Below are 15,358 nucleotides of genomic sequence, written 5' to 3'. Positions count from 1 at the left end.
TTAGTGCCAGACTGTGGTCCATGGGCAGACAATGACATGTTTTACCAACTTTGTCTCTAGTTAAGGATTTCCCCTGGGTCATGAGACAGGATATCTTCATTAAAACTCTGGCCATTTTTTTAAAAGAAATACTTTATTTGAGACCATTAAGGCAAGGGGGGGGGAAATCACACAGTGAAATTGCTCTTTACATACATTCATCAGTCTTACAGAAAAATTTAAAGTATTGTGCACACAGATGTTGACCAAGATTCCCAGCAGACTCATTAAATACCTATTTTATTAGTCAAGCTTCTATTCTTTGAATAGGGAAATTAGAAGGTCCAATTCAAGGTTTGAGAAACACTAAATGGTTTTATATTCTAAAATGCATGAGAAAGTCCAATGTTACTTTTCTATAAATCCCAGTTTTTGCTAGAATAATTCACCATCGCCTCCTGAATACGAGAGACGGGTACCGTTAGTTGATCTGAGTTTCTGCCCGGTTAAGCAGACGACAAAGGCCTGACTCCTCTTGAAATATATGTCCTTCCAGCCCAACTCGGGGGTCCCTGTGTCTCCCCAACATCAAGTGAGAATCCAGAGGTCTGGCTCAGAATGACTTAAAAGTTTAAGCACTCTAAAGGTTTGCAGCAACAGGCTTCTCATTATGGATAGAACACCTAATGCATTTTAAAATCAAATCTGACATCTAAAAGAAGCATGTGAAATGTTTTTTATCAGTATGAAGTGTCTTCCTTATTAAGGACAATATTAATAAACATGTGCTACGCACAAATTCTGAACCTGCAAACCACCCTCGCAGAAAAGCTAGGAAAAGTTTTTCAAAATTAAGCTTTTTTTTCTTGCCTTATTGCTCAGCTTTTATTGTGCAGAGTTTACTGCAGCTGGAAATAATCCCTTACGGTTCTCCCGAGTCTCCCTCCCTAGAGCAGGGGTGTCAAACTGTCGGCCCACGGGCCGGATGCATCATAGCGGAACCGTGCCCACCCCATTGCCTGCGATGGCAAAATAGTCGCAATACATTGCGACACGTCACGTGACGGGTTTGACACCCCTGGCCTAAAGAGCCTTAAGACACTTCTCTTTAGATTGGAGGGACTTCAACTCCCAGTAGGCACAGCCTTTGCACACAAGCTCCAGGCCAAAGCCATCACAACAGTGCACGCTACATTATCTCACAAATGTTGCATCACCGCAACTGATGGAAATGATGAAATTGCAGCATTTGTGCAATGACATCATGACCTCCATGAGCCCGCCTGGCTGGCCCTGGAGACCCATGTGCCTGGGCAAGCTGAACTCCAACCCAACGGGATAACCTCAATCCTCATTTCAAATTCCCACAAACTCCACGGAATAGCAGAAGGTTAACAACTGATGTTCTGTAGCTGCTTACAAGGTCGGTTAAAGCGGGTTCAATGATTGCTATTTAAGTGCTCCCTTCCCTCCTCATTGTTGAGGAAGATCCGTTTTCTATGTTTAGCCCTGCAGTCTCTGTGCAGTTGGGAAGAGATGGCAAAGGACTATTCTTTTCCACAAGCCCCCTTTCTTCTTCAAACTTCCTGAAGGAAAGAAGGCAGCATCTGACGTTGCTTTTGGTACTGTACACCCCTTTTCCTTTCTGGCCAATGAAATGGGAAGCAAAATCCGCGTCCACAAATGCTTCTAGTTCCTGGGATTCTGATTTGGCTCATGTGGACTGCAAACCGCTTAGAGGGAGCCGCTATCTAAAGGGAACTGCCTCCCTAGACAGTTCTCCATCCTACCTGTGGAACTGAAGTCCACAGGTCTTAAAGTGGCCATGTTTGGGGGGAAAAAAACCCCTTGCTTTATACAATTCAGGACACTAAATGCATGGTGTGGCTGCTCTGATTCCCTTGAACATATCGCCAATAGCTGGGCCTATTCTGCAAGCAACGTTGAGGGACACACGATGCTTTAGCAGAGTTTACAAGAACTTTTAAGTGGACGTAGCGACTGTCCTCAACACGTTTTCCAAGATGACGGGCAAGAGGTGACTCTGTGCATATTGAGAGACCATGAACTTGCATTGTTTCTCTTTCCCCCTTATTGAACAATAACCATAGGGGAATTTACAAGAAAGTGCTCAAAAGGTGCCGTGGCACAAAACTACTGAGGCGGGTACCAGCCCTTTATAAGGAGAGTGAGAAAAGAGACATGAAACGAAGTAGTCACCGAAACCTCTTCCCCTTCTACCCCATTAAATAAACCACAATGGAAGCTTTGCAACGTTCGTCAAGGGTGGTCTTTGGGATGTGCCCTTGGCAATTTCCTGTCACATTTTCAGCTTCACTCCCGCCCCCCCAAAATCCCTCAAGAACTGACCTGGAAATTGAATTCAAAGGCCAATGTTTGTCCAATACAGTCAACAAGTATTTTCATAGCATTGTGGACAATCCAATTCACCATAAGAATACTTTACAATTTAATAATAGAAGCTGAAGATTAAAAATATATTGTTAAATCCTTGGGCTAAATTTACAATTCTTCCCTAAAAACCGAGTTATATAATCTTAAGTAGAGCTTTCATACAATTTAAATATGGAGAAGAAATCTAATTTTTTATCTCCTTTCACTGTTTTGCTCCACAACTCAGGAAGAGCTTAAGATCTGCGAAGTGACTCCAAACCATTCAGCAACAAGGCCCTGGAAAGCGGATAATTACAGTACAATACAGCTGACTGAACTGCTCATCTGTTTTGTTTATTGCTGCCTCAAACCAGAAAAAAGTGCAGAAAAATTAAGTTAAAGTGGTAGTCAGTACTAGAGTTCAAGTCTGCTTAAAATGGGCATGAAAAACATGCACGCTTGCATTGCGAAATACCCACCTTTAAAGATGGAGGCGCTTCATTTATCACTTGTATTGTCAATGTATTTCACTAGATTGCTTCCGAATAAAACCTGAACTACAAATATTTAAACCACCTTTGCTAACAGCTGCTTACATGAGGAAGGGGTGTCTGCAGGCATGGTGCAAGAAATCAGGATGTTGGCTGTGAGCGTGCAATCAAAAGCTGGGTCTCTTTCTTGTGTGTGTGTGGCGCATCTGGTAAAAAACAGATGGAGCTTTGATTCCACCATCTTGGCCAGAGACTCCGTACGCTCCAGACACGAGGTCTGTCTTTATAATTTGCAAATTAGTGGAACCCACCATAAACGTTACTGCTTTGTATCTTGCTATGGATATCAGGGGGAGCACAACGGGGAAGAGAGGCAGGCAAGGCAAACTGCCCTTGTTAATTGGCGTAATTCATCAAGAAGGGTGCTATAAATCTCTCCCACTAATTTCAATATACTGAAAACTCATATATTCCCCCTGTCTCATTGGATTTCAGAGCAGTACAGAGAATTTTACATTGCTGCCTAGGGATTTCTAAAAGCTTTAATTACAAATACAGTGCAAATTCAGTGCATGTTATCCCTACATTGAAATTGGTTGCTTGTGAAAGTCATCTGAAAGTCAACGGATTCCTATGAAGCCTCAAGATTAAATCCTCAACGTAAGGAGGGGAGGGGGAATCAAATGCATGGTAACTGTAAACATTTACCTTATACTATTCTTAGCAGACCGATGACAACGAGTATTATGCTATAATGCTTTCCACCAGCTCACAATGAGTTTCCCACTCATCCACTAACACTCGACTCCTCAGAGTTTGTATTATACGATTAAGCTCCTACTGTATTTAAAAATCTGTGACATTAACATTTGGTAAAGTTGTTTGTGGCACTTTTGCATGACGTGGGATGAAGGCCTCGAGCGTGTTTAATCCAGCAGTCACACGATGTCCCACCAGAGGGAGAAAATGGGGAGGGTTATGTGGTTCCAAATGTGTGTAAAATTTCTTCCCTAAAGTCCATAAAAACATTTAAGCGGTGAAAACAAGAGTCGGGTTGTGCAACTTGAAAATGCAAGCAAAGTCAATCTATTGGGAGAACCCGGCTTTTCCAAATTGAGGTGGCCTTTGATGCAAAACATCTTGCCGTGGTGCGAGGCTGGTTAACCTTTATCTGCGAACACCTATAAATTATTTCAATTCCTCTCTCTCTTCCCTACTGCCAATGTGGAGGGGGGAGGAGGCCCCCAGCCGAAAGGACACCAACCCGGATGCCTTGTTGATGTGGCTGCCCTTTGCACAACTCCCGTTACAGGCAAGCAAGAACGAGCAAATAAAGGTTATTCCATACAGCGAACACCCAATAATACAGCAGCGGACAAGCAAGCAGCAACTATATCGTATCAATGCAAGTTTCCACTTTTCTGGGGGGAAAAATTATACAGTCTAGGTTTAAAAAGCAGAATAGCAAGAATTAACTTTTTGTTTAAACACCATTAACTTGATGAAAGTATGAACATGGTTTCTGGTTGACAGGCATGGGCCTTCCTGAGCCGGTCAGTATGATGCATTAGTATTTCTTGAACAATTTGATTTATAACTCTTTAAAAAAAAAATATTAGTTGAGGTAGTTTGGTTTTATTTTTGGGAAGCAAACCTTCCCAGCGTTAATTTCTATTTTATTGCCCCAATCCTGAGTAATCTGAATAATAGTGCAAACAGTTTTTTATACCATATTTTTAGATAATATTTCTATTAAAATATATTGGCATAAGCTGCTGTTCCTCTGAATTCCTTCTCCCCCTTTAGTTCTTATGAGTCAGTGTCAGGTGGGGAAATTGGAATAGAAAGGGCTCAGAATCAGCACTTTATGACACTTTAAGATATTATAGATTATAAACAAAGCTGCTGCAGAGAAAGACCTGGTCAGTCGGACGCCAGTGTCAGTAAACGCCACTTTTAAGTAAAGTGAGGGATAAATTGATAAAATAAAACCACTTCCTGCAAGAAAACTGCCTTCTGAATCCACAGTTTGTCCAAGACATTTTGATTATAAAATAATTTCTCGTCTGTGAAATGCGTTTGGAGCTTTGCAAAAAGTAGGCCTATTTTCCATAGTATGGAATCCTCACCTATAAAACGATTAAGAATATACAGGTAATTATAATTCCAATTTGATATTAGAATACATCTTTTTATCTTTTTTTTTGAAATCAGGGTTTAAAAAAAGCACAGTGTAGAAAAACTGGTGAAAATATTATTGGAAGACCTTACGAGATGGAGCTTCCAGGGACATAAATTAACTGAGGCAAATTTGGGATTTTTCACAATGAAGGCCTTTTTAGGCTAATCTGAACGAACGGAAGCTATAGTTGTATATACACAGCATCCAAAGGCTGTGAGCCCCACTTCAGAATTTGTGTTCAGATGACCAAAGAAAGGTGGATAAAAAGAACCCTCAGAAATACAAAGAATTTCAAATATGATTTTAGAAGATACCTGGTTACTAAATCCAATGCACTAGATTATCTGAAGGATTTAAATGTCTTTAAAGTCTAACACCTTCCCCTCTCTTAGAAACACCCAGACATCATCAGTGGAAGATGGGGCTTAGACAAACCTGTAGACCAGGGCTGTCTAACCTTGGCAACCTTAAGACCTATGGACTTCAACTCCCAGAATTCCGCAACCAGCGTGGCTGGCTGAAGGATTCCGTGACTTGGAAGTCCACAAGTCTTAAAAGTTGCCAAGCTTGGACATCCCTGCTGTAGACTATTTAAGTTCCCACTTAGGGGCTGAGCTATAGTTTTCCATCCCTTTTCAAAAAGACGTGTAGCTTCTTAAAAGTATTTTGGCTGCCACCAAACTAGGAAATATCCGTAGTGTTAAGTAACTCCCAATTTCTGTTCCACACTTCAGTGCAAATTAGATGCCAATGGTATTCAACGGGGCTTCCGTGAAATGTTGGGTATTCTTCATCCTTAAATGCAGAATTACAATCCATTTCAATTCCAGGCTGACCTCCTTATTTCAGACATTCAAGACTGAAGCCAAGCTCTGAGCCCACCTTAGTCTGCTTAACTAAGGGAATGTTAGTCCGGATTATCAGTCATGCAGCTTGATTCGAATCACAGTAAAAGAAGCACAAGAAGCTCATATTACACTGAGATTCCCAAAGTCCTTGAGATCTGGCATAGCAATGGAATCCAACTTCTCTTCAAATTTGGCTGCTCTCCTATTCTCTGCCCTCTCTCCAACCCTCAGAGGTACGTTCTGAGGGGCCGGCAGGCTGTGGGAGTGGAAGATCGTCACTCTCCTATCCCGTCATTCCTCCGATGTTTCACCGGGAGTCCTCAATACTACACAGCTGAACTTATAGAGGTTCCACATAATTCTAGGGAACTCAGATTGTAATCTTAGCCAGAAAAAGTAGTGTTGTTTTTTTCTAAGAAAAACACTGCTATAATAATAGCACTTAGACTTATATACCGCTTCACAGTGCTTTACAGCCCTCTCTAAGCAGTCTACAGAGTCAGCATCTTGCCCCCGACAAAATGGGTCCTCAGTTTGCCAACCTCTGAAGGATGGAAGGCTGAGTCAACCTTGAGCCGGTCAGGATCGAACTGCTAATTGTGAGCAGGAGTTTGCCTGCAATGCTGCATTCTCACCACTGCGCCACCACAGCTTTTCTACGGTCACTGATCTGGTACCAAACGCAACCCATCCCAGGAGCAAAGTCAGACGCCTCTAAAAGATGCATATTTCCCCTCCCCCCCCCTTGAATGGCTAGCCCTCTCTCTCACCTTCTCTATTGTCGAAACATCCCTGAGTTTCAAGTATAATTCCTCCTGCAAACTGTGAGAGAAGCGCAACAACAAAGCCCTTCCGGCCTCTGCCTGCCCCCAGGCTCTTTGGATCCTGCCCCAAACAACTGACTTTCACATATTAAGGAAGTGGGAGGGGGGGAACAAATGCTTAAAAGTGCACGAACGTCAGAAGGCATTGTATTTGTGAGTTAAGTTGTGGCACGACGCAATTCCCACCATGGCCCAAATTTCAAATCAACCACCACTACCATCCTCTCTCTCTCACTCTCTCTCTCTGTTATGCAATTTCTTTCAATGAATGAAGCCCTGCAAGAGACATGGATATTCCAGTTACCCAAATGTTAGGACTGCAAATGTTCCAGCCGAAGCACAACAGAGAGCAGGCGCCCGAAGCCTCTGGCCGAGTGGCTACCGCTTTGCCTACAACGCTGAAACCCCCCCTAGTACATATCCTTGTATATTTCTTGTAGCAAAGGATGTAAGTGTGCATCGGATTCTGTCTTTTTGATTATCTGAACCAGCTGAGCGTGCTCCGTGACAAGCTGCCGGAGGTCGGCCATTTTCTGGAGAAGTTTGGGGAAGAGGAAAATGTCATCCGGGTGGTTGTTTTCTAAATGAAGTTTCAGTACGTGCACGATGCTTTCCTGCATCTTCTCAATGTGTCCTATGTTGACCAAGCCTGGCCGATCTGTTCTCAGGAAGAAGAAGACGACACACTGCGTTATCCCATCACGGCCAACAGGGGTCAAAGCATTTACCTGCACCTTTTTCTGGTAGGAGACGCTTTATTACTTAGGGGCTATGTCAACAATGCCCAGATATTATACAGGCATTTAGCCACTGCCTCATTTAGTAACCACGCTTGCGGCAGTGATGAAAAATAACTCTACCCCCAGTCTTGCACTTAGGACCATCACAGGTCTGTAAAGCAGAGGAAAACTGAAATGAGATGATAAAGCGGCCATTCTGATTAAGAATACTTTTTTGCTCAGGGTTGAACTTGGTGCTGTCTGAGCTTGGCTGTTTTCTTGCAGACTTTTTCTTACGACGTCTGCAAGAAAACAATGAAGCTTAGAGATCACCAAGGACCCCACAAAGCAGTGGTTCCACTTAGTGACTTCTTTTCTGGTCACAATACTAGTTCTACCTCTACCAGCGTGTCAGAATACAGCCTCATTTTGCACCCCTTTGAAAAGGAGGCAGAACTTTTTTGGCTGCGTTATCAGAGTTAATATTGATCCTTGACTGTCTACGAGGATGAAGTTACTATATTATGAAGACTTTCATACGGAAATGTCAGTTTGTAAACATGAAACGGTCCTGCTGCTGCCAGAAAAATATTGGAATAATTCTGGTAAAGTATGGACAATAAATATTGAACTCGAAATACCTGTTGAGCCTTAAATGGGTTCCTTTTCAGCAGAAAGCAGAAACCTTACGAGAAGCCCGCTCCGTAAACTGTATCGCTATTGTTACAGGAAGGACAACAGTGACCCAAGGCTTACCTCCACAACATATTATAGCAGCCACGAAAAGGGAGATATCGCTGTCATCTAATTCCAGGGCGTTGAACTTCATAGCAAAGTCAAACTTTGGCTCCATGATGTCACAAAAAGGCTTCCTTAAACTTTTGAGGAATTCCCGCGTTATGAAGCCGTTCCCGTAAGCGACGAGCATCCCGTCTTTGTTCATCACGGAGGCCAACATGGCAAAGATGGCTTCGTACACCCCGTATTTCAAGAGGGTCACCTGGTCGTTCAAGTCGAGGCTGCAGAAGCCAGGAATCGACTTGGCAAATTCCGTGAGTTCCGTCACCGCCTCCACGGAGGTGCACTGGCAACAGTGGAAGATCCTCACCTCTGCCTCCTTGTTTTGTATCCCGTTCGCTACCAGCTTTGCCACCAGCGTCTTCTCAGCCATGCACAGCGTGTCCATATCGTGTATGACAAACGGCTGCGGCGAAAAAGGAAGAGTGCGGGCGCCTGGACTAAGTAACTGCCAGGAAGAATAATGTGCAACCTTTTTCTCTTTGGGGAACCAGGATTAAATTAAATTAAATTAAATAATACCAAAAGCCCAGAGGACTCCTCTCTCTGTGACCATCTGAGCTACTTCTGATAACACACCTGCAAAGCAGCCATAGGGATCAACGGTTCTCTCTCTTTCCAGAACACGGGACAGGGGATCGTGGATTAAGGGGACAGGAAGGCAGATTCTACTCAAATGGCAGAAAAAAATGACTAACCCCAGGGACAGGTGGACAACGGGTCTCTTCACCGGATGTGCTGAAGTGGAGATGAGCAAGCTATTTATTAGGGATGGTTTATTTGGGAACTACACTGACCAAAGCTTAGACCCAGGTCAGGCAACCTTGGCTCTTTTATGACGCGTGGACTTCAACTCCCAGCATTCCTGAGCCAGCACGGCTCAGCTTGGAAACCTCTCCCTTTCCCCTCAGCGTGGCTGGCTCAGGAATTCTGGGAGTTGAAGTCCACAAGTCATAAAAGGGCCAAGGTTGCCTACCCCTGGCTTAGACAAAGGGTCCTTTCAAACTTAAGGATACCCTGTCCCTAAGGTTTCATTTACAGGTTGTCCTTGACTTACAACAGTTTGTTTAGTGACCATTCAAAGTTACAACGGCACTGGAAAAAGTGACTTATAACCATTTTTCAACTTACGACCATTGCAGCATCCCCATGGTCATGCGATTAAAATTCAGTTGCTTGGCAACTGGTTCATATTTATGACGGTCGCAGAGTCCCGGGGTCACGTGAACCCCTTTTGCGACCTTCTGGCAAGCAGAGTCGCTGGGGGAAGCCAGATTCACTTAACAACCGTGTGATTAACAACTGCAGTGATTCTCTTAATCCTGTAAAATGGGGCAAAACTCACTTAACAAATGTCTCACTTAGCAACATAATTTTTGGGCTCAATTGTGAACGTAAGACAAGGACTAGCTGTATTAATAAATTGCTTAGTCCCAAAATATGCAACAGATGTTTCCTTTTAGGTCAGGCATGTCAAACCCGCGACGCCATGGGACGTTGCGTGACGTATCACGACTTTTTCCCCATTGCCGGCAATGGGGTGGCCGCGGTTTCGTCGTGATGCATCCGGCCCACGGGCCAGCAGTTTGACATGCCTGTTTTAGGTGAAGTCAACTCACAGAAGCATTTTTACCAAACTTTGCAGCAGCACTCTTTTTAAATGCTTGTTACATGCTCCATGTTCTTTCTTTCAGCATATTCAATTTAAATGACATGTTAGGTAAATTAGTTCTTCCGTAGGAAATAATTGTGGAAACGGATGGTTTGGAATTTAAGATCACACATGTGGCTGTTCCTAGTTAAACATTTCCTAAATATGTGTCGTACGTATTGATGATTCAGCATGTGAGGCTTCAAATGTCTCAATGTGCCGCTTATTTTAAACACTGTTTGAATTTAATTCCCATATATTAACTGCATTGCAAAAAGGGCTTTTGGTGTGTGGGTGTGTTATGATGTTCATTTGCTTGGTAAGTTGTTGTGAGTGCTTACTGAAAATTGAGACATACATTATTAAAATATCTGGAAAATAAAGCTGTCACTCAGCTACAGAAACTTTGGTCTCTTTAACAAATTAAGCAATTTAGTATATTTACATATGGGTAAGTTATCAGGGCTAATCAAAACTTTTTTAACACAAGGGCCTGTGTGCATCACAAAAGAAAGCTACTGTCAGAGAGGAGAAAATTTCTATCACTGCTTTATAAATCTATTCTCTTATATGTGCATCAGTGTGCCATTCACGCAGTTGGCTTTTTGTGCAATTCTGTGATGGTGCATACTTACAGGATTGTTATTGGCTTTCCCCACAAGTATGAGCCTTGCTTTGAGCTTGGTCATATTAAAGTTTTTCAAATAGGCGTCATAAATTCTCTTGGCCAGTGACTTAAGATCTGCGACTTCGGAATTTTCTATACAAAGTTCACCTGTTCGAATTTCAGCTTTCAGCTTTGCCTTTTCTGATCTGGGCATCCGTCCAAATCGAATGGCTGAGGGGAAAACAAGCGTTGAAAAGGGAGCATAAGAATACAACACACACCCTCCCACCCACAGATAGTCTCCCATTCTGGGCTCAATCGTAAGTTGGGTTGTGTAAGGACTGCGTAGAACAGTGGTTTACAAACTTGGCAACTTTAAAAGGGGTGGACTTCAATACCCCAAATTCCCCAGATGACACCGCAAAGTTGCCAAGTTTGAAAAACACTGGCGTAGACACATTCAATTTCAATAGTACTAAGAGAGAACAGACCAGGCTTATCTACAATTTACCAATGACTGAGAGATCCTTTTTATCCACATGCAGCCAATCCCTTCTAAATAAATCATGAACATAGCAAGATTGCACCCATCAGAGAGTCAACAGGATTCAACCTGTGCTTCTCATCCTTCCTTTCATTTCAAAGGCACTTACTGAAATGCAGCCCAATTCCCTAACCGTTTGCAATCATGCTTCCTATCTCACCGTGGTCAAACTCAAGGAAGGTGAAAAACAGAACAAAACTCAGAGGACAGAAAAAAGATCTACATCTCGAGTAGCTAGCTTGAAAAACACCGATATAAGAACAGTGAGTCAACACAGAGCCTCCAAGTAGTTAAACTCAAATGCAATAAACCCTCGCAGTGCCGTCTCCTTGATTGAATGAGTATCTACGTGTGGGCATCTTCTCAGGTGTGCCCTTCTTCACCTGAACCCAAGGCTTGTTTGAGAGGCTGCAAAGGAGACCCCTGAAACGAGGGCCTGACTTTTGTCTTTCTGTCCCTCAAGGACTGCAGACCCCCTTTCCACACCACAGAACGAGGAGAGGCTTTGGCCTAGCAGGTGTGTTGCATCTTTCTCTGATCCTGAGAACAGGAAGTGGCTCTCCGTGAATGCAAACGCCAACTCTGTTGGAACAGGCCAACCGAAGTAGCATGGGAACTACATACCACTACTACGCACCTCCTCAAGGTCTCTTGCAGTTGTGAGGTCCAAGATGCAACAACACGGAAGGAGAGCTCTATGGCTCCAAAGTTTTAGTGAAGCGAAGCTCGAGAATTTCACCGAAGCAGTCTGAGACTCTTTCCCACGTGGGAAAGCATTCAGTACTCAGACATGGAAAAGAGATTCCCTTTCACAGCAGTTTTATATTTAGACTACTTAAATGCCATGTCTCCCATTTCTAAACTTGTTACCTGCTTCTCTCTCTCTCTCTCTCTCTCTCTCTCTCTCTCTCTCTCTATATATATATATATATATATATATATATATATATATATATATATATATATATATATATATATATATATATATGAATGACAGGGGAAGATCTGTGAAGAAATAACTAAATACATTTCTTTAGTATTAAAGTTTCAAAATCCTGCATCAAACTAAAGTATGGTTACTGATGCTTGAGAGCTGAAGTTATGAGGTGTGTGTGTGTGTGTGTGTTTGTGTGTGTGTTTTGCTTTGTCTGAAACCTTTATTTATGGAACAGATACACCTGTTACGTTGTGCCAGGAATTCCTTAGTAAGGATTGGCTACTCTTGTCAGACCCCTCCGGCAGAAAGAAATTCTAAGACAAAACACGGAGCCACCTCTGCTTTAGGATTAAGGCATCTTACTGTTCCTCAGACCATGAGATAAAGCTAGACTAATCCTGCAAGCCAAGAGGGATTCACAATGTAGCCTCTGTTGGTTCTGCGCTGGCAGAGGAAACAGAGCAGAAGAAAACAGAATATTCTTCATTGGCCAAGTGTGACTGGACACACACAAGGAAGGTGTCTCCGGTGCAGAAGCTCTCAGTGTACATACAAGCAACAAGAGATAAATCTCGGGTCATAACCATAAAATGCAATCATCATAAATCAGTGATAGTCATAGGATACTAAATAAGCAAACAACGTAAATCGTAATAGGATGCTAAGTGGAGGCAATCAGCCTAACTCACGAGAGACAAATAACACAGTTATAGTCAAAAGAAGCCTAGGAAAGAGGAACAGATGAGAATAGGTAATACAGCCCCCTGCTAGGTGGTCTGACATCCCAGGGCACAGAGGGGGTTGTGGGAATTGGTGGTTTAGCAGAGTGACGGTTTTGGGGGGAGAAGCTGTCTTTGTCTCTGGATGTTTTGGCCTGCAACGCCCTGCAGCGTCGCCTGGAGGGAAGGCGTTGAAACCAGGAGGTGAGGGGTCTGCAGACATTTTCTCAGCCCTCTTTCTGGCCCGTGCAGGATACAGGTCCTCAGTGGAAGGCAGGCTGGCTGCAGTTGGTTCCCCCCCACCCCGCCACACACCCTCAGTCCTAACTATCCGTTGGAGTCTGTGTCCGCCTTGTTTGGTTGCTGTGCCAAACCAGGCAGTTACAGAGGTGCAAATGAGAGTCTCAGTAATTCCCCTGTAGTTGTGGATCAGCAGCTCCTTGGGCAGTCTGAGAAACTTAAAATAAATCTAAGGATCTATATCCAGGTTTTACAGACCATGGCAACCAGGAGACCGAAAATAAGACCTGTGCTGCACCGATTTGTACACAGAAGTATCTTGAGGAAGGAAAAACAGAACGATTACGCATCTGGGAGATGTCATCGGACTTTTCCTCCCCTGCAATAAAGACGTGGCTCAAGGCCAGCTAGGATTTAGTTGCTGTTGCTGGGTCATGACACAGCAAGGACTTCATTCCGTATCAAGTTTGCAATTGCTCAATTGAAGAAAAAAGCATCCCACGCACTCTCAGTTTAGTGCATTACTATATTCGAAGAACATAAATGGGAGGAAAAAGTACTAAACAAAACGCCATGACATATATGTTAATGTATCACATTTGTGCAGAGTTACCTATTAACCAAATGTTGCAAAAATGTTTGTGCAAGGGCATCACTGCGTTTGCACCGAGCTCCCTTCAGCAGAACCAATGGCAAAGCAGCTCCGGCCCCTTCGGCTCTGCCCGAGGGGAGAATTCCCACGGCCCCCTCAAACGGACGGACACCTTACCTACCATTATGAGACATCCCAACGGAGAGGCACTTCTGGAAACGGCAGTATTGGCACTTGTTTCGGTTCTTCTTCTGGATTTTGCAGTTGCGATCACATCGGTCGTAGATAAGTTTTAGCCTGATTGTTCGCCTGAAAAAGCCCTGAGGACAAGAGCGGGTCAGGAGAGAAAACGTGAATACTCGGAAAGGGGGACCGGTCATCTTCCAAGGGGACGGATGGTGCCGTTTTAAGCACAACCTCTAGTAAGAGCACTGCACTATAGGAAGTAAATACAGCTAGGCTAGAGTTTGGCTTGGGAGAGACACACAGAATAAAAATGTAAAGTGGTATATAACAGAATATAACAGGATGAGAGACTTGGAAGGGACCTTGGAGGTCATCTAGTCCAACCCCCTGCTCAGGCAGGAGACCTTATACCATTTCAGACAAGTGGCTGGCCAGTCTCTTCTTAAAAACTTCCAATGTTGGAGCATTCACAGCTTCTGGAGGCAGGTGGTTCCACTGGTTAATTGTTCTGTCAGGAAGTTTCTCCTTAATTCCAGGTTGCTTCTCTCCTTGATGAGTTTCCCTCCGTTGCTTCTTCTCCTGCCTTCGGGCACTTTGGAGAATAGCTTGACTCCCTCTTCTTTGGGGCCACCCCTGAGATACTGGAAGACTGCTATCATGTCACCCCTCACTCTTCTCTTCGTTAAACTGGACATTCCCAATTCCAGCAACCGTTCCTTGTATGTTTTATCCTCCAGTCCCCTGATCATCGTTGTTGCTCTTCTCTGCACTCTTTCCAGAGTCTGAACATCTTTTTCATATCGTGGTGACCAGTTTACATTAAAGAAATATCCCATCATCATGGAAAATGCTAAAGTCGTCATCATACAAGAACAATAATACTTTTTTTTGAGTATTTCACATACAGGTAGTTCCCAACTTACAACCAATCACTTAGCGAGCGTTCAAAGTTCCAATGGCACTGAAAAAGGTGCCTTATGACCGGCCCTCCAATGTACAACCGTCGTAGCCTCCCCACGGTCATGTGATCAAAATTTGGTTGCTTGGCAACCAGCCTGTATTTAGGACGGTTACAGCCTTCTAGGGTCCCAGGATTGTCGCTTGTGACCTTCTCAGCCAGCTCTGGCAAGCAAACGGGAGAAGCGGGATCTGCTTAATGACTGTGCAATTCCCCATGGCAAAAAAGGTGGTAAAATCAGGTGTGACTCACTTAACAACCACCTTGCTTAGCAATGGAAATTCTGGCCCAATTGTGGTCATTAAGTCGAGAACTCCTTCAGAGTTGTATTGGTAGAGGAGGTCAGACACACCTTTTTACTTTGTGAAATGTCAGCAGATCCCGGGGCTTTTTAAGAGGCCCCGTTCTTACTCTAGTGAGCAGTTTCTGCATTATCGATAGGTCCAAAATCAACATTTTTCAGGACCTTAATCTGCTTCCAGCTTTTCCAGACATAGTTTCAAAGGTCACAAATCCAATCACATGGGGACAACCTATTAGTAAACAGCTAAACCCCCTCCTTTCCGACATGCCCGCTACATTCCTGGAAAATGCAGATATTGTAGGACATCGTTAAGAAATAGGGATTGTTCTACCTGGAAAGGAAAAATGCCCTAAGGTCCCTTAAACTGTTTGGATAGCTGCGTGTC

General features: G+C 43.6%; 1 protein-coding gene across 2 annotated transcripts in view; it reads right to left on the bottom strand.

The window, feature by feature from the left end:
- Positions 1–137: 137 nt before the first annotated feature.
- Positions 138–15,358, bottom strand: part of PPARA (peroxisome proliferator activated receptor alpha) — a 29,287-nt gene continuing 14,066 nt past the window's right edge. For both annotated transcript variants that reach the window (XM_081331526.1, XM_081331527.1), the window contains exons 4-7: positions 13,707–13,845; positions 10,522–10,724; positions 8,194–8,641; positions 138–7,376 (exon numbers count right to left, since the gene is read on the bottom strand). In XM_081331526.1, the coding sequence (XP_081187652.1) occupies positions 7,129–7,376; positions 8,194–8,641; positions 10,522–10,724; positions 13,707–13,845 (1,038 nt within the window). In that variant the 3' untranslated portion in view covers positions 138–7,128. The remainder of the gene's footprint in view (positions 7,377–8,193; positions 8,642–10,521; positions 10,725–13,706; positions 13,846–15,358) is intronic.

This window comes from Vipera berus (assembly GCF_964194415.1).
Source record: "Vipera berus genome assembly, chromosome: 6".
NCBI lineage: Eukaryota > Metazoa > Chordata > Lepidosauria > Squamata > Viperidae > Vipera > Vipera berus.
This window is presented reverse-complemented; position numbering and strand designations above follow the sequence as displayed.